At 38.3% G+C, this 24,171-nt stretch overlaps 2 protein-coding genes across 3 annotated transcripts; one reads left to right on the plus strand and one right to left on the minus strand.

Annotated features, from left to right (window-relative positions):
• The first annotated feature begins 359 nt into the window (after nucleotides 1–359).
• On the plus strand, nucleotides 360–7,886 carry LOC107039181 (protein abnormal spindle). Its single transcript, XM_015258676.1, has 2 exons — nucleotides 360–3,155; nucleotides 3,635–7,886. The coding sequence occupies exons 1-2, from the start codon at nucleotides 1,141–1,143 to the stop codon at nucleotides 6,504–6,506; spliced, it is 4,887 nt and encodes a 1,628-aa protein (XP_015114162.1). The 5' UTR covers nucleotides 360–1,140; the 3' UTR covers nucleotides 6,507–7,886.
• A 1,602-nt stretch (nucleotides 7,887–9,488) lies between these two features.
• Nucleotides 9,489–23,651, minus strand: LOC107039183 (protein Mo25). Of its 2 annotated transcripts, XM_015258677.1 has the most exons (8): nucleotides 23,253–23,651; nucleotides 18,408–18,531; nucleotides 15,130–15,297; nucleotides 12,943–13,061; nucleotides 12,079–12,247; nucleotides 11,465–11,629; nucleotides 11,286–11,390; nucleotides 9,489–9,691 (listed from the first exon to the last, which is right to left on the minus strand). In XM_015258677.1, exons 2-8 carry the CDS (start codon nucleotides 18,507–18,509, stop codon nucleotides 9,509–9,511), a joined length of 1,011 nt encoding a protein of 336 aa, XP_015114163.1. In that variant the 5' UTR covers nucleotides 18,510–18,531; nucleotides 23,253–23,651; the 3' UTR covers nucleotides 9,489–9,508. The 2 variants fall into 2 exon arrangements, with proteins under 2 accessions (XP_015114163.1, XP_015114164.1); XM_015258678.1 differs by lacking the exon at nucleotides 18,408–18,531.
• Between the last annotated feature and the right edge of the window lie 520 nt (nucleotides 23,652–24,171).

Here is a 24,171-nt window from a genome sequence, read left to right on the forward strand (position 1 = left end):
TTGACTCCCCTGAGGAACCCCCTCCCCCAGGAGTCGGAGAAACTCTCGAGGAGACATGAAGATCATCTCCAGGACTTTGACTTCTCCCCAGGTGATCGCCAGGAGTCGCTGCCCCTGCCTGAGAGCACGGAGACCTTCACCAGAAGGCAACAAGTCCCCTTCAACCCACCTTCGAAGGTCTTCGAGTCATCAACTGCCTTAGCAACTGGAGACAACTCCCTCTTCAAGTCTTCAACCCTGACGAATCCCCAGAATTTCCATCTAAACCCTGAAAATTACCCCCAGAATAATCAAAATTTCTGCCCAAGTCGTCAAAATCATGAAGTCCCTGGGGGTTTCAACACTAGCAGTTTCCAGTTGACTCCCCTGAGGAACCCCCTCCCCCAGGAGTCGGAGAAACTCTCGAGGAGACATGAAGATCATCTCCAGGACTTGGACTTCTCCCCGAGAGACCCAAAAATCATCTCCCCAGGGAGTCACCAGGAGTCGCTGCACCTTCGTCGAGAGACTTACCTGAACCCAGACCCAAAGTTCTGCAAACTCCCCCCTCTGCAGCCCCTGAAGCAAGAGGAGGACTTTGACGACTCGTTGTCGCCAAAACCTGATGAAAATGATGACCAGAAGAATCCAGGGAACTTCTCAGCCCTCATTGACGATCTGGCGAGCTTCACAACCCCTCAGAAATCGAACTGTCCACGTGAGAATCGAGGGCTGACTGTCACCAGGACCATCAGGGAGGAGATAACCTTCTCCAATCACACGTTTGAGGTCTCTGCGTCCAGGGGGGAGGCCCAGAGACACCTGGGGAAGCTGGAGTTCTGCGTCGAGACACCTGGAGTTGATCGCAAGGTCCAGATAAATCGTCAGGGACAATCAGGGAGCGATGAGTTCCAGGATTTCTCTGGGGTTTCGACTTCCCTGAGGTTTCTGAGAGGACATAATGAGGGTTTCAGTGTGAGTTGTCATACTGGAGGGACTGGAGGTGCTCAGAATCCCCAGAGGAGTGAGCAACGACAATCAGAAGGTGAGGATTTCCACAATTTTTCAGGGATTTCCACTTGTTCGAGAGATTTCAGAGGCACTGAGGCCTTCTCAGCCCCAGATTATGGCTCTGGAGGGGCTGGACATCATCAGAGCCACATGAGGAACGATCATCGACAATCAGAGACCGATGGAGTCCACAATTTGTCAGGGGTTTCAAGCTCCTCAAGGACTTCAAAAGACCCTGGAGGCTTTTTACACCCAATTTACGCCCCTGGAGCCCCTGGAAATCATCAAAAAAGTCATCAACATCAGTCAGAACCTGATGGGCTCCACGATTTCTCTGGAATGTCCACATCCTCGAGGATTTCCAGAGCCTCCCAGGAAGACTTCCCCCAGAGCTGTCCCCCTGGAGCCCCTGCAGACCTCCACGATCACCCCTTCAACCCCCCAAGACACTCATCAGTCGAGGATTTCACCTCTCTCCATCACTTTTCCCAGAACCCCTCCCATTTCCCTCACCAAAATCATCATCTCCATCATCAACAATCAGACTCAGAGCACTTCCTGCGTCCCACGAAGCTGGCAAAGTCCTTCGGACGTCTCTCCCCAGTCCCACTGAACGAATCATCATCGGAGCAGTCCCTTCCCCCAGTCTCGTCGTCGCCCCTGCCCTCGATCAGAACCACAGACTCGTCGACAGTTCAGCAGGTGATCGAGGCTGACCTCTGGCTGAAGGACGAGCCGAAGACTCCCCTGCGCCACCAGAAGTCCATCTCCCTGGAGAGCATCACCGAGGAGTCGTCCTTCAGACGTCAGTCGAGTCATCCTCACATTAATTTCAATTTGAACCTGACGAAGACGTTTTCGTCGCCTTTGAAGCCCACTGTCTTCGAGATTTCACCGGTGAAGAGGTCCTCGGGGGCTCCTGGAGGGGCCAGGGCAGTCAGGGGGACGAACTACCACAGGATCTCCCCCAGAAAACCCTCCAAGATCATGAAAGACAGGGCCAAGGAGAACCAGATGATTCTGAAGAGGACGAGGATGGCCTTGGGGAGGCAGAAGACTATTCCTGGGGTCAGGGTGGCCAAGCTGTCTCTCTCGAAGCTCCACAAGCCCAGAGAGGCCAGGGCCAAGGAGCAGAGTGTCAGGCTCCATAATCCGGAGGAGATTATCTCGAGTGTCTTCAATCCTGATCCCTTCGCTGCCACCATGACTGAGGATCCATTCCTCGCCTCCAGTCTTTATTATGACGAGAAGTGGATGTGGAGCCAGGAGGTGGAGTTCAAGAAGTGGCTGAATGCTCTGCTGACACCTCCGGAGCATCTCAATGCTGATGTGGACAGTGGGAAGGTCGACGTGGGGAAGGTCTGGCAGTCCTGCAGGACCAAAGAGTCCATCCCCCTGGCGGAGACCCGTGAAGCAGTCTCGGCAAGGTACCACACCAACCACCGCCTGAACACCCTCCGTAAGGCGGCCCTCGTCCTCTTCAACAGTCCCGAGGTGCGCTCAGTCCTCTCCAAGACAGTTCTCACAATCGAGAAGGGGAACCTGGTGGTGCGCCAGGACCGGGACCTCCACCGGGACATCGGCCTCCAGAAGGAGATCCTCGAGCTATTCTTCAGCTACAACCCCCTGTGGCTGAGAATCGGCCTGGAGGTCGTCTACGGGGAGACGATTCCCCTCGCCTCTAACAACGACCTCGTCGGTCTCACCAAGTTCCTCATCTCCAGGTTCTTCAACGACCCCTTCCTCTCGGAAAAGTTCTCCCACCAGAACTCGACCCTCAAGACCCCCAACTTCATGCCTAATCTCAACAAATTTATCCTGAAGAAGTTTATTCTTCTCGTTTATTTTCTGGACCACGCGAAGAGGAGTAAATTGATAGGCCACGACCCCTGCCTCTTCCACAAGAGGGCCCTCTTCAAGGAGAGCAGGGAGATCCTCCTGAATTTCTCCAGGCAAACGCTGAGTGGAGTTGGCGACATCACGAAGATGCTGAAGCCTCATGGCTACGTTCTCATGCACAAGCAGACGTATCTGGACGAGTACGATTACGCTGTTAAGGACCTCTCGGTGGACCTCAGGGACGGCGTGAGACTCTGCAGGGTCATGGAGCTCATCATCGGAGGGATCAACCTGACCTCCAGGTGCAGGACTCCAGCGATCTCCAGGTAGTTGTGGGATGAAGGAAGGAAATGATTTGTTGATTGTTTGAGGGAGAGAAGGCTTTTTATTGTGGGATTATCTTGTTTGGGAGTGGGTTTAGGGGGGAATGTGTCTTGACATTTTTTGTGGGGAATTTCATAAGCTGCAAAGAAGGTTTTGTGATGTTTTACTCTAACGTCAGTAGTTTTTGAGATAATTGGGAGTGAACGGAATTGAGAGAATGACGAAATTGTGGGAGTGGAGGGGATTTCGAGGTTTTTAATTTTGTTGATTGGTGATTATCTCGGTAATGAGTGATTTTAGAGGAAAATGTCGCAAGATCTTTTTTGTAGTTTAGGAAATTATGTAAAAAAAATGTTGTGAGAAATTTTCTGGTAAACCCAATCGTTTCCTAGATAATTCAATTGACAAATGAACAAAGTTATTGAAGGAAATAGGAACTTTATTAATTTCAATTATGGGGTAAATTATTTTCAAATTGCAGACTCCAGAAGGTTCACAATGCAGACCTAGCTCTTTCTGCCCTCCACGAAGCTGGTTACGTTATCACCGGGGACATCGACGCCAAATCAGTGGCTGATGGCCACCGAGAGAAGACCCTGAGCCTCCTCTGGCAGATAATCTACAAATTCCAGGCTCCAAGGTTCGAGAAAGCAGCCAAGACCTTGCAGAAATGGTGGAGAGCCAATTTGTACTACATCTTGGTCAGGAACTACCTCAGAAGTCGAAGGAGTGATGCTGCTCTTACAATTCAGTGCTGCTGGAGATCCTACAGATCCAGGAGGATCTTCCAAGCCCTCAAAACCACGAAGCAAATCGAATTCCTCCAGAAGAACGACGCTGCGAGGACAATTCAGACCTGGTGGAGATCCCTGAAGGACCGAAGATCCTTCCTGACCACTAAGAAGGCAGCAATGATCCTCCAGAGGAGCTGGAGGAGGTACAGGACCTCCAAACCGTACCTCCAAGACCTCCAGAACAAGAAGAACGCAACAGTCGTCATCCAGAGGCTCTTCAGGAGCTACAGACTCATGAAATCCCAGCGAGATAATTATCTAGAGACTCGTAGGGCTGTCCTGATGCTCCAGAGGTGGTACAGGACAGTCTCCCAGGGTCGCAAGGACCTCGAGGCCTTCAACAACCTGAGGAAATCCACAATCTTCGTTCAGAGAAGATTCAGAGCTAATAAATCCATGAAACTCCAGAGGAATAATTATCTCGAGGTTCTAACGAGTGTCAAGACCATTCAGAGATGGTGGAGGAGACATTTACTAACGAAAAAGACGAGGAACGAGTTCATCATCAAGAAGCATTCAGTCAAAATCATCTCTGATTGGTACAGTGGTCTTCAATCAATGAAAATCTCGAGAAAATCGTTTTTGGAGAAGAGAAACTCAGCAGTTGTCATTCAGAGGGCCTTCAGGAGGTTCAGGGAGACCAAAGATCATCGTCAGCATCTGAAGAAGCTCCTGGGGGCAGCAGTTGTCCTCCAGACCTGGTGGAGGCGAGTGAACTACCAAAAACAATTCCAAACTAAACGAAAATCTGCCATCACCATCCAGAGATGGTACAGATCTTCGAAAATCACGACCCAACTGTATCACAACTATCTCCAACTCAAGACCGCTGCCATCGTCATCCAGAAGACCTTCAGGATGAAGACAGCACGTAAAAACTATCTCAGAACAAAGAGATCAGTCTCAACAATCTCAAACTGGTACTCAAACCTCAGAGAATCAAGAGCAATCAGAGATGAATTCACCAGGAAGAGGAATGCAGCCCTCACCCTTCAGAGGTGGTTCAGGGGTCTCCAAGCCACAAGAAAACATCGCAAGGACTTCCTGGAGCTGAGAAAGAACATCCTAATAATCCAGACCCTCTGGAGATCTAAAATCCTCACTGAAAAAACGAGAGCTCAATTCTTGCAGATAAAAGCTGCAGTTCTGAGGCTCCAGACCATCTCCAGGGGATTCCTAGCGAGAAGGGCTTTCAGGCACCTCCAGGAACGCGAAAGAGCTGCCAAGGTCCTCCAGAGGGCCTGGAGAACCCGAAAACACTCGAAACAAATCAGAGAGAGCTATTTAATCAAAAGAAACTCGATTGTGTGCATCCAGAGGCGACTCAGGGCGACTCTAGCAGCAAGAAGATCCCGACGTGACTACGAGGCCCTCAGGATCGCTGTCGTCAGCGTCCAGAGGAGGTTCCGTGCCCAGAGGATGATGAGGAAGTCGAGGGAATCGTTTTTGGAGAAGAAAAGGGCGATCGTTCTGCTGCAGTCGTTCGTGAGGATGAGGAGGTGCCTTGGGAACTATCAGAGGGTGAGAGCAGCTGCTGTTGTCATCCAGAGGAGGTGGAGGTCGACGATTGTCTCCAGGGGGGTGAGAGGGGATTTCCTGGAGCTGAGGACAGCCTCGATTTCCATCCAGAGGAGATTCAGGGCGACGTTGGAGGGGCGGAGAGTCAGGGAGGAGTTCCTGAGGGTGAGGGCAGCTGTGGTGAGGGTCCAGAGGACCTGGAGGAGGAAACTGAGGGCGAGGGAGTGGGCAGAGGCTGCTGCTGAGAGGAGGAGGCTCGAGGAGACCCTCAGGAGGCGGACCACCGCTGCTGGGGTCATCCAAGCTGCTTGGAGGGGACACCAGGTGCGTAAAGAGCAGTCAACAAAGATAAAAGAGCTGCGCATTCGTTCCAAAAGAGCAGCGGAGGCAGCGGTTCCCTCGACCACAGTGGCCTACCGTCTCGAGGAAGCCATGAACGGTCTGATGACCTTCAACAACGTGGGTCAGCTCTCGATGTGCCTCGCGTGCATCGACACCCTGACGAGACTCAGCATCAGGGGTTGCGTGATGTTCTGCGAGCTCCAGCTGGTGGAGAAGATCTACGACCTCCTGGAGCAGTCCAACAGGTCGCTGCCCTGGATGGACGTGTGCCTGAGGTGCACCAACATCCTGATAACCCTGGCGAAGCTGCCGGACACTGCTGGGGAGGTCAGGAGGCTGGAGTACATGGAGACTGTGGCGAGACTGATGAATGTCACGATCAAGGGACAGGTGGAGCTGTTCCTGAACCTGGCGACTCTGCTGTGGGTTCTGCTGGGTGACGAGGAGTTCAGGGTGCAGGTGATCAATGACCGGAGGACATTCTGGCTGGTGAAGAGTGCCTGCAGTGCTGGGCTCAAGAGGGAGGGGAGAGTGACCCCTGCGAAGAGGAAGAACACGAGCATGGAGAGGATAGTTGTCATTCCGAATGCCAAACCTGACTGGGGTCTGGCTAACAGGCGCCCCAGGTGCTTCCTGAAGGTGGAGCACGCGTTGTGGGTGCTGATGGAGATGTTTGGAATCGAGAGTTTTGCAGTTTAACCTGAACCTCCTCTGGGAGATGATCTGCAAATTCCAGGCTCCAAGGTTCGAGGACGCAGCCAAGACCTTGCAGAAATGGTGGAGAGCCAATTTGTACTACATCTTGATCAGGAACTACCTCAGAAGACGAAGGAGTGATGCTGCTGTTACAATCCAGCGCGGCTGGAGATCCTACAGATCCAGGAGGATCTTCCAAGTCCTCAAAACCAAGAAGCAAATCGAATTCCTCCAGAAGAACGACGCTGCGAGGACAAATCAGACCTGGTGGAGATCCCTGAAGGACCGAAGATTCTTCCTGACCACCAAGAAGGCAGCAATGATCCTCCAGAGGAGCTGGAGGAGTACGGGACCTCCAAACCGTACCTCCAAGACCTCCAGAACAAGAAGAACGCAGCAGTCGGCATCCAGAGGCTCTTCAGGAGCTACAGACTCATGAAATCCCAGCGAGATAATTATCTAGAGACTCGTGGGGCTGTCCTGATGCTCCAGAGATGGTACAGGACAGTCTTCCAGGGTCGCAAGGACCTCGAGGCCTTCAACAACCTGAGGAAATCCACAATCTTCGTTCAGAGAAGATTCAGAGCTAATAAATCCATGAAACTCCAGAGGAGTAATTATCTCGAGGTTCTAACGAGCGTCAAGACCATTCAGAGATGGTGGAGGGGACATTTACTAACGAAAAAGACGAGGAACGAGTTCATCATCAAGAAGCATTCAGGCAAAATCATCTCTGATTGGTGCAGTGGTCTTCAATCAACGAAAATCTCGAGAAAATCGTTTTTGGAGAAGAGAAACTCAGCAGTTGTCATTCAGAGGTCCTTCAGGAGGTTCAGGGAGACTAAAGATCATCGTCAGCATCTGAAGAAGGTCCTGGAGGCAGCAGTTGTCCTCCAGACCTGGTGGAGGCGAGTGAACTCCTAAAAATAACTCAAAACTTGACGAGAACCTGATGTTATTCTGTATTTCTGTTTCGATTCATACTTTTGGGGGCTTGGAAGATGCTTTCTTGGGTTCTTTTCATAATAATATTGAGAGAGGGGAAAGAGTAGTTGAAAAATGAATTTAGAATTTACTGCATTTACTTTTTTTTCAATATTTTTTTGAATCATAGATTTGTTATAATGAATTTTCAAAAATACCATCATTCAACTTAAAAATATGAATGTGGAGATAGAGTTAAGCTTTTGTGGACAATCGGAATATTTTTTTATCGTAAACTAGAGTAGGCCATTCTTGCACTGTAAATAATTATACTAGATAATTACCGTTGACAAAAATTTTTATACTTGTGATGTCGTTTGATACTTCAAAGAAGCTCGGGATTGAAAGAATGTGTTCCCTTTTTAATAATACTTTTTATTGCAATAAATATAATAAACAGTAATCATTATTTTGGCGTTACATTTTTCATTAACAGTCAATTCTATACATACAATATTGGATTACAATAATTATTATTTTTCTTTTCTTTATTCACTTTTTTTAAGCATAAAATGAAGCATAGATGCTTATTAATTATAAGTAATACATTCGCAGCGTGTAGAGTAACCCGAAGTGATTTTTTCATTTAATTTAGAGCATCTCAATTTCTTTTTTTAATTAATAAAAATTAATTGAAGAAGTACAGCAGCTACAATTTATCAACTAATTATTGGGTTTTTCAATGCGCGGTTGGAGTTCTTCTTCTGCTAATTCTCCTCTTTGAGAGCCAAGGGATTTTTATTCGTTAATTGTTAAGCAATTTTGACTAATTGATGAACTAATTAGTTGATTCATTCTGGGTTGAAGTGGTAAGAGGTCGAAAATTGATTTACGAGGGAATGAGTGGGTTTAGGAGAAAATTTCATAAGACATTTTTGTAGAGAATTTCATGAGCTACAAAAAAGGTCTGAAGACATTTAGCTCTGAAACCACTCATTAACGAGATAATCACGTAATTAACAAAGAGTCTCCAATTTCCGTTGAATGATTTCACTATCAACAAATCGTCGGATTATCTCGTTAACGAGTGGATTCAAAGGAAAACGTCAAATACATTTTTTGTAGGGAATTCAATTTCCTGCGAAAAAGCTCTCTTGACATTTTCCCCTGGAACCACTCGTTAACGAGATAATTCCGAAATTTCATCGATTAAAATGGAAAAAGTCATTTCAAAATGTCAAAAGGCCCTTCCACCACTTCAACCAAAAATCCCTCTCAATCATCTGCGAATACTCGTTACAATCGAATATAAAACTAAAATATGATCCCACCGTAATTCAAAACACTCGTCAATGCCCCGGATAAACAATTACTCCAGTCCATTAATTATTAATTTTCTTTGTATCACAATATACAACAGTTTCCGATGCAACAATCGACAATCCTGTTGTAACAATTACACCTGATAAATAAGATATGAATAGGCACGAGATTTACGTCTTGTAGCTGCCATACCGAGCCATTCAACCCCACAATTTCGACATTTCGAAATGAAAAAAAAAACTCGATCTGAATAATCCCAGGGGTGGTGGGTGTGATCGAACAGGTGGAGAAATTTCCAATCCAAAACCCTGGTCTTGAGCCCCTTTCGATAATAATCCGCTGAGCAATCGAAACTTTTCAATTCGAAATCGAAAACTAATTTTTCCAATATCTCGAGAACTACTCGCGACAAACCGACTTATGACCAGCATTTGGAGACGGAAATTTCCCCCCCGATCCGTGGAAAGTGCTCTCACAACAGTCCGAGAGCATCCGAAATAATCGAAAAGGCTAATTAACTCGTAATCAACGTCTGGATTATTTTTTCTTCATCATAGCGGAGTATTATAAAGTCTGGAGTCTGTCTATTATACAATAATGATCTCACGAATGTAAATTTGTATTTACACAACTACCTTGGAAAGGAAAGATCAATTAATCGATTAATTAATTTACGAAATAGGAAAAAAATAATAAGATAAAGTGGTGATTAACGTAAATTGAATAAATCCGATGGGCTGGTTTTGTTGGGGTGTTTTTTAATTATCATTTACAGACTTTAACTCTTTGATCTGCTTTATGAGATATGCTTTCTCGTCGTTGAACTGCTCGTCCTCGGATCTGTCTGTGTGGAAGCGCGTCAGGAATTCAATGAGTTTCTCTTGATTGCGGAGCAGTATGTCCAGAATTGGTTTTGGCTTGTTTGGATTAGCAACAAATACCTGGGAAATAATTGGAAGATTATTAATTGAATTCAGAAATTAATTTTTTGACGTTTTTTGGGGTTTGGAGGAGTGAATTATTCGAATTATTCGGAGGGTGAAATTAATTGGCTGCAGGGGAAAATGTCAAGAGACTTTTTTGTGGATAATTAAATCCCCAAGAAATGTTTCTTGGTATTTTCTATCAAACCCACTCGTTACCGAGATTGTTCAATAATGAGTGGTGCAATTTTTTTTTCTTTAAGGCCCGGGTATAACCTTTCGAACGTTATCTCGATGTTTTTTTTCATGGATGGATGTAGAAGTGACATTTCACACTGAATGACACTTCTACATCCACTCGTTGATGAGTGATTTCAGAGAAAAATGTCAAAAGACGTTTTTCGTAGGAAATTAAATTCCCTCCAAAAAATGTATTTGTCGTTTTCCTCTGAATCCACTCGTTAACGAGATAATCCAACAATTTGTTGATAGTAAAATCATTCAACGAAAATTGGAGACTCTTTGTTAAGTAGGTGATTATCTCGTTAATGAGTGGTTTCAGAGCTAAATGTCTTCAGACCTTTTTCGTAGCTCATGAAATTCTCTACAAAAATGTCTTATGAAATTTTCTCCTAAACCCACTCCTTCCCTCGTTAATCAATTTTCGACATCTTACCACTTCAACCCAGAATTAATCAACTAATTAGTTCATGAATTAGTCAAAATTGCTCAACAATTAACGAATAAAAATCCCTTGGCTCTCAAAGAGGAGAGTTACCGGAAGAACTCCAATCGCGCATTGAAAACCCCAATAATTAATTGATAAATTGTAGCTGCTGCACTTCTTCAATTAATTTTTGTCAATTAAAAAAGAAATTGAGATGTCACCTCTACATCCACTCGTTAATGAGTGATTTCAGAGAAAAATGTCAAAAGACCTTTTTCGTAGGAAATTAAATTCCCTCCAAAAAATGTATTTGTCGTTTTCCTCTGAATCCACTCGTTAACGAGATAATCCAACGATTTGTTGATAGTAAAATCATTCAACGAAAATTGGAGACTCTTTGTTAAGTAGGTGATTATCTCGTTAATGAGTGGTTTCAGAGCTAAATGTCTTCAGACCTTTTTCGTAGCTCATGAAATTCTCTACAAAAATGTCTTATGAAATTTTCTCCTAAACCCACTCCTTCCCTCGTTAATCAATTTTCGACATCTTACCACTTCAACCCAGAATTAATCAACTAATTAGTTCATGAATTAGTCAAAATTGCTCAACAATTAACGAATAAAAATCCCTTGGCTCTCAAAGAGGAGAGTTACTAGAAGAACTCCAATCGCGCATTGAAAACCCCAATAATTAATCGATAAATTGTAGCTGCTGCACTTCTTCAATTAATTTTTATTAATTAAAAAAAAGAATTGAGATGTTCTGCAATGATTAATAACACCTGTGCTTCATTTTACGTTTCAAAACTCAATAAAAACAGGAAAATAATTAATGTAATGGAATCGTCATCCCCTCGAGCATCAAATTTCGACATTTTACCACTTCCCCAGAATAAACCAACTAATTAGTTCATTAATCCCATAATCAGCCGATGAATAAAATTACCTTGAATACGTGAAAGGCCTCAAATTGTATATTACGTGACTTTTCCTTTAGCATGTTCATCATGAGCTTCAGATTATCGGGGTTCGATATATATCGAGTCATGACCTGGAAAAATCAATTTATCATCAAACAATCCTCTCGACTCACTTCTCACTCCGGATAAATAAAAAAGTTATTACTGTAAAATTGTGTCTGTCCAGCAGAAGTTCGCCGAGTAGTTTCAAACTCTGTCGGCGTGTCACGTAGTTCTCCGAGTTCAACAACCTCTGGTAGTGAGAAAAAACTTTATCGTAATTGACTTCTAAAAATTCGGCACTCAAGATTTTGTGCCTTGTTAGCAATTCCTGGAATTGAAAACAACATTTCCGTTAGATAACGAATCTAAAATTATTTCATAAACCTTTTCAAGAAAAATTCCCACTAATTTCAATGCATTTTCAGTGATTAAAATCAATTTTCAATTCTGAAAATATGAAAATAAAAATTGTTACTAATACTTTTAATGTTCAAATGTCCAACATTTGACACTAAAAATAGTGAACTAAATCCTAATCACTCAATAAATTTATTTGACATGTGAAAGCTTTCTCAATACAATTTTCACTCATTAAAATTCATTTTTAATCGTTTAATAAATATAAAAAATTAATACTAAAATTATGAATTTATAAAATTAATTAGTAAAAACATTAAAATGATTCATTTATATTTATAATTATATATAATTTATATTCAATTTAACAAATGAAAAATTCATTTGAATTTCTTAATTATTCAAACGCTCAATCAATACCTTAAACGTAGAAAAGGCATCTGATGCTATATCGAATGTAGAAACCTCGACGTATCTAAAGAAGTTATAAAAATCATCGGAGTAAATCATAATCTTAGCGAGTGCCTCGTACCGCGCACACTCTCTCAGCATCGTACCACAGTTCAGTGCAATATCTTGGTGCTCGTACCTAAAAAAAAATCATCACCTTTTAAAATTATTTAATCAGACGTCGAAATAAAGCGAGAGCTTCATTCCCAAATTTTAAGTAATAATTTTCAATTATCAATATCGTAAGTTGGAAAAGCAATATTAACTCTTTTTTTCTTCCATTGAGGCCCGGTTGCACCAGCTCCGGATAACGAAAACGTCGGATAAGAAAAAAAGTAAATTTGGATGTTCGATGGATTATTTTACCCGGGAGAGTATCTCAAATTTATCCCAGGAACAAAAAATAAAATTTAATCGTAAGGTTAAATCAGTGTTAATTCGAATGGAACTGCAGGATAAATAAAAAATTTATAAGAATAAAAATAAAGTAATTTATAAAAATTATAAAAGTAATAACTCTAATAATTTTTTAAAATAAATAATAATTTTTATTGATTCTTATCAATTTTTTAACAAAAAAATGGGGCTACAGAATGAATAAAAAATTTATAAGAAAATAATTTATAAAAGTTATAAAAATAATAATTCTAATAATTTTTAAAAAATATTTTTTTATGAATAATAATTTTTATTATTTATAAAAATTATTCTTATAAATTTTTTATTTATAGTAAATTTTACCCTGGGGTTTATTTGGATAACAGGGCTTGGTGCAACCTTGCCTAAATGGAGAAAATAATTTAATTTAATTGCACGATTAATTTATCTACCTACCCAGACATAAGTGTGAACAATATTTCTGGTTTTGTACAGATGTATTCCACTGTTGGTGATCGTGTGCCAATTTGTCGTCGCAGAATGTTGTTGAATACCTGAGCGACATCCTTTTTTCCCTATTTAACAAAGAAAAATCGCTTTTTAATTCACTAAATTGATTTTTAGACAAATTCAAGACAAATAAACAACCTGCGACTCTTGGAATAATTTTTTAAATGAATTCCCATGCCTTAAATTTACGGATAAATTGTCTTTCAAAACTACTTGATGATTTGAATCCTCTAATAAAGATGAAGGAAACGTGAAGTTGTTTTATACTGAAATATCTGATTGATCAATGAGTCACGGGAAGTAGTCGCTGAAAAAATTCCCGGTATTTTCAAATTCTTCAAATGCCAAAAATTTTTTCTGCGTCATTTTTTTCATTTTTTCATGTTTGAAGTGTATCTTTATATCAAAACATATCTAAATTACCTAATTGTTGATTATTTGAAAAAAAACAGTATTTCTAAATTTTTTTAACTCACAAATTATTCTTCACTTCCCAAATTTCAATTTTTTTATATTTATCATGGGCAAAAATGATCAATTCTTGCTTCTCAGACTTTCATACATAAATTCTAAACTCTACAAAATTCATGAAAATTCATGAAAATTCTTCCCAAATAATTCGAGAAAAATCTTTGAAAATCTAGTTATCTGGAAAACTGTGAAATTTTCCGAAGTATTCAAGAAATTTTTTCAGTTTTCTAGGTAATCAATTCGTAACCCTCCCCTCATTTTTCAACAATTACAGATTTTAATCAGATTATTTTAAAAAGTACAAAAAAAAAAGAATTAATCGAAGATTAAAAATTATTCATTGATGTTTCACTCTTCATTCTCTCAATTCTCTTCAAGTCATTATCAATATTTATAAAACATCTATGAGTATATGAAGTTTAATAAATTCGATTTCTTCATTTTCATAACGAACAGTAATTTAAAAAATTAGAAGAATTCACTTTAATCGATCCAATTCACAAACAAATGATTTTAAAAAATTGTTTAATGGTTTAAATAGTTAAAAAATTGAAAAATATTGATTGAAATTATCTAAAAGAATCGAAAAACTATTTTTAAAGATCATTAAATCATCAAAATTTCTCTACAATTCATTCATTTATACATTTTATTTATGTATACTTAATTAACAAATTCCCCAAGACCAAAAAAATCGAATTTCAATTCGCTAAATTCATTTTTACCCAAATTAAAGGAGAATGTACAATTTTCAACTCTTGAAATAATTTTGTAAATTAATTTTAATGCATTAAAAATTCATTAATAAACCGTTTTTCGAAAATGTTTGATGATTTTAATCATTTCACAATTCACAAGAATTGATTTTATTAATCAAATCCATGAATATTATTATTATGTCAAGTGATTATTCAACGATTTGAATTGTTTAAAAATAGAGAAACACTGATTCAAATTATTGAAAAGCATCGGAAAATCATTTTTGAAGGTCATTAAATCATTAAAGTTGTTCCACAATTGATAAAAATTGATTTCCAAACAGTTTCCAAACTATAATCAGTCTAGGGCATATATTGTTTTACCTAACTAACAAATAAATCAAATTTTAATACCTTAAAATCACTGATAACCCGGTTTTAGGCATTATTCAACGATTTGGAACATTAAAAAAATGAAAAACAATGAGTCTGTCCATTAAAAAAATAAAAAAATGATTGTTAAATAATACTGACTCATTACAAGGCGTTTAGAGCCGATAAAAATGGTCTTCAAGTCATTCAATAATCAAAAGATAATTTAAAAAATGGAGAAATGTTGATTGTGGTTCTTCAAATATACCAACGAATGCTTAAAAAGTGATTTGAGGATTTATTTTTAGACTCCACTTCATCAACAAATCATTTCCAAACTTTCTTCGATAATCAGAATAATTTTAAAACAGAAATGCTGACTTTAGTTCTCCAAAAGCATCGACAAATGTAATAATCTTGAAAAGTAATTTAAGTATTTATTTTCAGACAAAAGAATATTTTTACAGAGGAGGTTGTCAGCTTTTTCGGGGGTCAAAATCATAATTAACTTTTGTTATCTCTCTGTTGAATTCTTATCACGAGTGAAATGAGATAATGAGGAGTGAAGGAGCATCGTATCCCTCTGGATTACCTCGAAGTCAATGCGACTCAGGTTTTGTACAAGAAGAAGCAGCAGATTGCTGTTGTACAATTCTTGCGCCAACTGTGCAACAACTATGTCCGCCTGCGGCTCAGTCTCAGCTGTTCCATACAGCATGTTCTTAATGTGTACGAGATTTTTGCTAACATCCTCCTGGGCCTGTGGAAATGACAAATTAACAGTCGTTAATTACGCAATTAACAACAGCTGACACTTTATTTTCTCTGGAGTTGAGGATGTTTTTTTTTTTTGGAATTGTATTCAATTTTGTGGGTCAATAACTAGGGTTTTTCCTTTCTTTGCTGACTTTTTGAAGCATAAAGTGAAGCACAGATGCTTGTTAATTGTTGCAGAACATCTCAATATCTTTTTTAATTGATAAAAATTAATTGAAGAAGTGCAGCAGCTACAATTTATCAATGAATTATTGGGTTTTTCAATGCGCGGTTGGAGTTCTTCTTCTGGTAATTCTCCTCTTTGAGAGCCAAGCGATTTTTATTCGTTAATCGTTAAGCAATTTTGACTAATTGATGAACTAATTAGTTGATTCACTCTGGGTTCAAGTGGTAAGATGTCGAAAACTGATTTACGAGGGAATGAGTGGGTTTAGAAGAAAATGCCATAAGACATTTTTGTAGAGAATTTCGCGAGCTACAAAAAAGGTCAGAAGACATTTAGCCCTGAAACCACTCATTAACGAGATAATCACGTAATTATCAAAGAGTCTCCAATTTCAGTTGAATGATTTCACTATCAACAAATCGTCGGATTATCTCGTTAACGAGTGGATTCAGAGGAAAACGTCAAATGCATTTTTTGTGGGGAATTTAATTTCCTACGAAAAAGCTCTTTTGACATTTTTCTCTGAAATCACTCATTAACGAGTGGATGTAGAGGTGATATCTCAATATCTTTTTTAATTGACAAAAATTAATTGAAGAAGTGCAGCAGCTACAATTTATCAATGAATTATTGGGTTTTTCAATGCGCGGTTGGAGTTCTTCTTCTGGTAATTCTCCTCTTTGAGAGCCAAGCGATTTTTATTCGTTAATCGTTAAGCAATTTTGACTAATTGATGAACTAATTAGTTGATTCACTCTGGGTTCAAGTGGTAAGATGTCGAAAACTGATTTACGAGGGAATGAGTGGGTTTAGAAGAAAATGCCATAAGACATTTTTGTAGAGAATTTCGCGAGCTACAAAAAAGGTCAGAAGATATTTAGCCCTGAAACCACTCATTAACGAGATAATCACGTAATTAACAAAGAGTCTCCAATTTCAGTTGAATGATTTCACTATCAACAAATCGTCGGATTATCTCGTTAACGAGTGGATTCAGAGGAAAACGTCAAATGCATTTTTTGTGGGGAATTTAATTTCCTACGAAAAAGCTCTTTTGACATTTTTCTCTGAAATCACTCATTAACGAGTGGATGTAGAGGTGATATCTCAATATCTTTTTTAATTGACAAAAATTAATTGAAGAAGTGCAGCAGCTACAATTTATCAATGAATTATTGGGTTTTTCAATGCGCGGTTGGAGTTCTTCTTCTGGTAATTCTCCTCTTTGAGAGCCAAGCGATTTTTATTCGTTAATCGTTAAGCAATTTTGACTAATTGATGAACTAATTAGTTGATTCACTCTGGGTTCAAGTGGTAAGATGTCGAAAACTGATTTACGAGGGAATGAGTGAGTTTAGAAAAAAATGCCATAAGACATTTTTGTAGAGAATTTCGCGAGCTACAAAAAAGGTCAGAAGACATTTAGCCCTGAAACCACTCATTAACGAGATAATCACGTAATTATCAAAGAGTCTCCAATTTCAGTTGAATGATTTCACTATCAACAAATCGTCGGATTATCTCGTTAACGAGTGGATTCAGAGGAAAACGTCAAATGCATTTTTTGTGGGGAATTTAATTTCCTACGAAAAAGCTCTTTTGACATTTTTCTCTGAAATCACTCATTAACGAGTGGATGTAGAGGTGACATCTCAATTTCTTTTTTAATTGACAAAAATTAATTGAAGAAGTGCAGCAGCTACAATTTATCAATGAATTATTGGGTTTTTCAATGCGCGGTTGGAGTTCTTCTTCTGGTAATTCTCCTCTTTGAGAGCCAAGCGATTTTTATTCGTTAATCGTTAAGCAATTTTGACTAATTGATGAACTAATTAGTTGATTCACTCTGGGTTCAAGTGGTAAGATGTCGAAAACTGATTTACGAGGGAATGAGTGGGTTTAGAAGAAAATGCCATAAGACATTTTTGTAGAGAATTTCGCGAGCTACAAAAAAGGTCAGAAGATATTTAGCCCTGAAACCACTCATTAACGAGATAATCACGTAATTAACAAAGAGTCTCCAATTTCAGTTGAATGATTTCACTATCAACAAATCGTCGGATTATCTCGTTAACGAGTGGATTCAGAGGAAAACGTCAAATGCATTTTTTGTGGGGAATTTAATTTCCTACGAAAAAGCTCTTTTGACATTTTTCTCTGAAATCACTCATTAACGAGTGGATGTAGAGGTGATATCTCAATATCTTTTTTAATTGACAAAAATTAATTGAAGAAGTGCAGCAGCTACAATTTATCAATGAATTATTGGGTTTTTCAATGCGCGGTTGGAGTTCTTCTTCTGGTAATTCTCCTCTTTGAGAGCCAAGCGATTTTTATTCGTTAATCGTTAAGCAATTTTGACTAATTGATGAACTAATTAGTTGATTCACTCTGGGTTCAAGTGGTAAGATGTCGAAAACTGATTTACGAGGGAATGAGTGGGTTTAGAAGAAAATGCCATAAGACATTTTTGTAGAGAATTTCGCGAGCTACAAAAAAGGTCACAAGACATTTAGCCCTGAAACCACTCATTAACGAGATTATCACGTAATTAACAAAGAGTCTCCAATTTCAGTTGAATGATTTTACTATCAACAAATCGTCGGATTATCTCGTTAACAAGTGGATTCAGAGGAAACCGTCAAATACATTTTTTGTAGGGAATTTAATTTCCTACGAAAAAGATCTTTTGACATTTTTCTCTGTAACTACTCATTAACGAGATAATTACCAAATAAACAAAAATCTTCAATTTCACTCGCACAATTTCCATCTAATCATTTCATCCCTCATTAATTCTCAAAAATCGTTAACGAGTGGCTTGGAAGAAAATATCGAGAGACATTTCAGTGGGGGAAATTAATTTGCAACGAAAAGGCCTCTTGACACTTTCTCGTTAAATATTCAGTGAAAGACCATTAATTTACCTTTTCAACCTTCTTGTCTCCACGCTCCAGTGCATTGACCGCTTCTTTGAGGGCCTTCACAACCTCCGCCGGACTTTTTTGAGACTTTCCGAACAGAGGCATGATTATTCTACAAGGTCAACACCTTGTAACACAAAAATCAACATCAATTAAACAATTTAATTCCGTCAACTCCCCTCAATTAAAACTTCTCATTATTCAAATTGCAAATGCGTAATTACTGAAGTTCAATCATATCCCCATCACAAATTCTTCCTCAATAAACAGGAACAATAAATAAAAAACAATTATTAATTGATAATTAAAATTTCCACCGAGCGTTACTATTTACTTCTGCATAAACTAATTGGATTACATTCAAGTTCATTTATTTACTATTTAGGTCATGTAAAATAAATAAATAAATAAATAAATAAATAAATAAATCCATGAATAAAAATATTAATTAATTAAGTAATTAAAATTTTTTTTTTTTTAAAATCATCTCATGACTCAATTTCATAAAACGAAAGGAATCGTAAATTTGAAAAAAATTATGAAAAAAATAGTTTTTCAATTTCACAATTAATTTTGTTAATGAAATGTCGTCAATTCTCTCGTGTTAAAAATGCAGAGAAAATACGGAAAATGTTGAATGCAGTTCCCCTAACCTTTGGCAAACAAAATCCAACTAAAATCCCCCTCCAGCCATATGTTCACCAACAATCAGCTATCACTGACACACTTTTTAATGAGTTGAGTATCTGAGCGGCGAGCTCAGCCTCGGGACTAAAAAATTCATGGAATGTCTCATCCTTCGAGTCGACCACTGCCCCCTCTCACTACCCGAAAAAATAACAAATAAAATTCATAAGCCCCTGAAACCCTCAGAGAAGAATAAAACCAGGTGATCCCAACAATACCACGTGATTCATCCGGCAGATTCCCCGAAAAACCCAGGCGAAAAGACCAATTCAAACGGAACAGTTTTATTTCATGAAAGAAAATTTCACGAAAAAATTCTCTGACGTTTTCAAACAATTAAAATAGTAAAATAATTATGAATAAATGAGGGAGTGGGTTTAACGATTGAATTAATTCGTTAATAAAACAGAGAATTATTTTGAAATTTCACTCAAGATTGAAAAAAAAATTATTTTAATTTAAAAAATTTTAAAGATTGTTTCAATTAAAAATCAGCAAAAAAAGTGCCAAATCATCAAAAAAACATGAACAATGCCCAAAAAAATCATGAGACTAGGTGGAAATTCCCCAACTCATCCCTCAGCCCCTCAGAAAGCGAGAAGAAAATAAACAAATAAACAATTCCTCCAAAAAACCCATTNGACTAAAAAATTCATGGAATGTCTCATCCTTCGAGTCGACCACTGCCCCCTCTCACTACCCGAAAAAATAACAAATAAAATTCATAAGCCCCTGAAACCCTCAGAGAAGAATAAAACCAGGTGATCCCAACAATACCACGTGATTCATCCGGCAGATTCCCCGAAAAACCCAGGCGAAAAGACCAATTCAAACGGAACAGTTTTATTTCATGAAAGAAAATTTCACGAAAAAATTCTCTGACGTTTTCAAACAATTAAAATAGTAAAATAATTATGAATAAATGAGGGAGTGGGTTTAACGATTGAATTAATTCGTTAATAAAACAGAGAATTATTTTGAAATTTCACTCAAGATTGAAAAAAAAATTATTTTAATTTAAAAAATTTTAAAGATTGTTTCAATTAAAAATCAGCAAAAAAAGTGCCAAATCATCAAAAAAACATGAACAATGCCCAAAAAAATCATGAGACTAGGTGGAAATTCCCCAACTCATCCCTCAGCCCCTCAGAAAGCGAGAAGAAAATAAACAAATAAACAATTCCTCCAAAAAACCCATTTTTCCCCCAACAAATTTGTTTTACAAACAATTAAAATAGTAAAATAATTATGAATAAATGAGGGAGTGGGTTTAACGATTGAATGAATTCGTTAATAAAACAGAAAATTGTTTTGAAATTTCACTCAAGATTGAAAAAAAAATTATTTTAATTTAAAAAATTTTAAAGATTGTTTCAATTAAAAATCAACAAAAAAGTGCCAAATCATCAAAAAACATGAACAATGCCCAAAAAAATCATGAGACTAGGTGGAAATTCCCCAACTCATCCCTCAGCCCCTCAGAAAGCGAGAAGAAAATAAACAAATAAACAATTCCTCCAAAAAACCCATTTTTCCCCCAACAAATTTGTTTTACAAACAATTAAAATAGTAAAATAATTATGAATAAATGAGGGAGTGGGTTTAACGATTGAATGAATTCGTTAATAAAACAGAAAATTATTTTGAAATTTCACTCAAGATTGAAAAAAAAATTATTTTAATTTAAAAAATTTTAAAGATTGTTTCAATTAAAAATCAACAAAAAAGTGCCAAATCATCAAAAAACATGAACAATGCCCAAAAAAATCATGAGACTAGGTGGAAATTCCCCAACTCATCCCTCAGCCCCTCAGAAAGCGAGAAGAAAATAAACAAATAAACAATTCCTCCAAAAAACCCATTTTTCCCCCAACAAATTTGTTTTACAAACAATTAAAATAGTAAAATAATTGTGAATAAATGAGGGAGTGGGTTTAACGATTGAATGAATTTGTTAATAAAACAGAAAATTATTTTGAAATTTCACTCAAGATTGAAAAAAAAATTATTTTAATTTAAAAAATTTCAAAGATTGTTTCAATTAAAAATCAACAAAAAAGTGCCAAATCATCAAAAAACATGAACAATACCCAAAAAAATCATGAGACCAGGTGGAAATCCCCCAACTCACCCCTCAACCCCTCAGAAAGCGAAAAGAAAATAAACAAATAAATAATTCCCCCAAAAATCCCAATTTTTCCCCAACAAATTCGCAAAAAAAGTCTAAATCATAAAAAATATTGATAAAAACCAAAAACAAATCATGAGAATAGGAGTAGAATCATAAAATCATTCCTCAATCCCTCAAAAATCCGAAGTGAAACAATAAATCCCCTCAGAAAACCCCATTTTGTCCAAATAAATTGGCATAATAAATTGAAAATAATCAAAAACGTTGACAATAATTGAAAAAAAATCATGAAAACATGCGGGGAATCCTCCGTCTTAATTAAATTTATTCCTCAACCCCTCACAACATCAAAACTGAAAAACAAACCCTCGAAAAATTCTCGAATAAAAGGAAAAAATCCCAAAACTCTACAATTCGAAATATAATATTAAATCCGATGAAAAATCAGCGAAGCAAAGTTCCAAATCATCAAAAACATTGACAATAATTAAAAAAATAATGAAAACTTGTGGAAAATCTTCCGCCCGAGTTAAATTCATCCCTCAACTCCTCAAAAAACTAAAAAAAACACAAATCCCCCGAAAAACGTCATTTTCTCGAAACGAATTGGCAAAAGAAATCCTAAATCATTAAAAACATTGACAATAAGTAAAACAAAATCTTGAAAACGTGTGGAAAATTCTCCATGTTCATTAAATTGAATCCTCAACTCTTCAAAGATTCAAAAATGAACAACAACTCTCTCAACTCTAATTCGAAGTATAATAATGAATTCGTTGAAAAATCGGCAAAACAAAGATCCAAATAATGAAAAACATAAACAATGGCAAAAAAAATCATGAAAATAGGTGTAAAATCTTGAACCTATCCTTCAAAATCCTTAAAAACCCCAAAATAATCAATAACTTCTCTCAGAAAACCCCATTTTGTCCAAATAAATTCGCAATAAAATCCTAAATCATTAAAAACATTGACAATACGTAAACAAAATCATGAAAACTTGTGGAAAATTCTCAATGTTAATTAAATTGAATCCTAAATTCCTCAAAAACTCAAAAATGAACAACAACTCCCCTCAACTCTAATTCGCAGTATAACAATAAATTCGATGAAAAATCAGCAAAACAAAGTTTCAAATCATCAAAACCATAAACAATGACAAAAAAAATCATGAAAACAGGTGTAAAATCCTGAACCTATCCTTCAAAACCCCCAAAATAATCAATACCTTCTCTCAGAAAACTCCATGTTATCCAAATAAATTCGCAATAAAGTCCTAAATCATCAAAAATATTGACAATAAGTAAAAAAAATCGTGAAAACTTGTGGAAAATTCTCAATGTTCATTAAATTGAATCCTCAACCCCTCAAAAACTCAAAAATGAACAACAACACCCCTGAACTCTCAACAAAATCAGCAAAACAAAGTTCCAAATCATCAAAAACATAAACAATGACCAAAAAAATCATGAGAACGGTTGTAAAATCATGAACTTATGCTTCAAACCCCTCAAAATAAACAATAAATCCCCTCAGAAAACCCCATTTTGTCCAACTACATTCACACAAAAATCCTAAATCATGAAAAACATTGCCAATACCAAAAAAAAATCATCAGAGCAGATGAAAAATTCTCAACCTTAGTTGAACTCATCCCTCAACCCCTCGGAAACCACAGAAAATAAATAAATAAATACATAAATAAACAAATAAATCCATCAATCCCCCAAAAACCTCAATCCCCCCCCGAAAAATTCCCAAAAAAATCCTAAATCATGAAAAAAAAAATTATGAGAACAGGTATAAAACCCTCAACTCACCCCCATTCCTCAAAAATCCCAATAAATCCCCCTCGAGACCCCCATTGTCCCCCAAAAAAATCGCAAAAATCCCAAATCACCAAAAACACGAGCAATAACCACGCAAAATGCCAAAACACGTGAAAAAACTTAAAACCCCCAATAACTCTAACCTCCGCGAAACCCCAAACCCCAACCCCCAGTTACGCAATATTGACTCAATAAACTCACCATTCAATCCCCAAATCTCCGAATAAATAATTCCCCTTGATCCGACGTTAGTCCCCCACGTCCAGAAATTGATGCTCCAAAACAGTCGTGCCCTCGTCCAATCAACGTCTATTTATCATCTGTCGTTGTTGTTGTTTTATTCGCGGAGTGACGAAACGACTCCACGAAACGATTGATTAATAACTGAATAACACTATTATCCCGATGTTCACAAGGTCTGACAGATTTTTCGGGGGGCTTTTTGGGTGGAGGTTAAGGCTCGTAAAGCTCCTTATGCACAGGGAGGTTTTTATGGGCTACCGACGACGGTGCATGGACGTCAGTGGTTTTATCACAAGACGAGATCGGAGAATTTTTAGTTCGATTGTTAATGCGAGGGGATTCGTCACTCCACTGAGTGTGTGGGACGGCTTGGGAAGAGATCGGCGGGGCTCGGGGAGGGGAGTGGTGGGGGCGACGGCGGCGGATTGGCTGCCTGGGGGGGGGAGTACCAACTTAGTGGAGGGAAAATTTGAATTGGGGTTTTGACAAGAATTTTTGTGATCGTATTTTGTTTGTTGAAACGGTCGTGAGGGGAAATGACCCTGAGGTTTGGGGCTGAGGGTTAAATGAACCTTGAGGGCAATTGATGTTGAGGGTAAAAGGGCCGTAAGGGTCGGCGGAATCTCGAAGATGTTGAATTTCTGAGCATCAAATGACTCTTTTTGAGAAAGAGACCCTTTCAAAACGTGACCCTTGGGGACGTTTAGAGTTTAGGGTGAAATGGTTGTAAGGGTCCAACGACCCTTAATGAGCATTGGGAATGTGGATTGAATAGTCGTGAGGGTCAACTGACCCTTGAGAACGGCCCTTAGTGAGGTTTGGGGCTGAGGGTCAAATGAACCTTGAGGACATTTGATGTTGAGGGTAAAAGGGCCAT

Source organism: Diachasma alloeum, unplaced genomic scaffold (assembly GCF_001412515.2).
Source record: "Diachasma alloeum isolate Michigan unplaced genomic scaffold, Dall2.0 Dall_scaffold_00294, whole genome shotgun sequence".
Taxonomy (NCBI): domain Eukaryota; kingdom Metazoa; phylum Arthropoda; class Insecta; order Hymenoptera; family Braconidae; genus Diachasma; species Diachasma alloeum.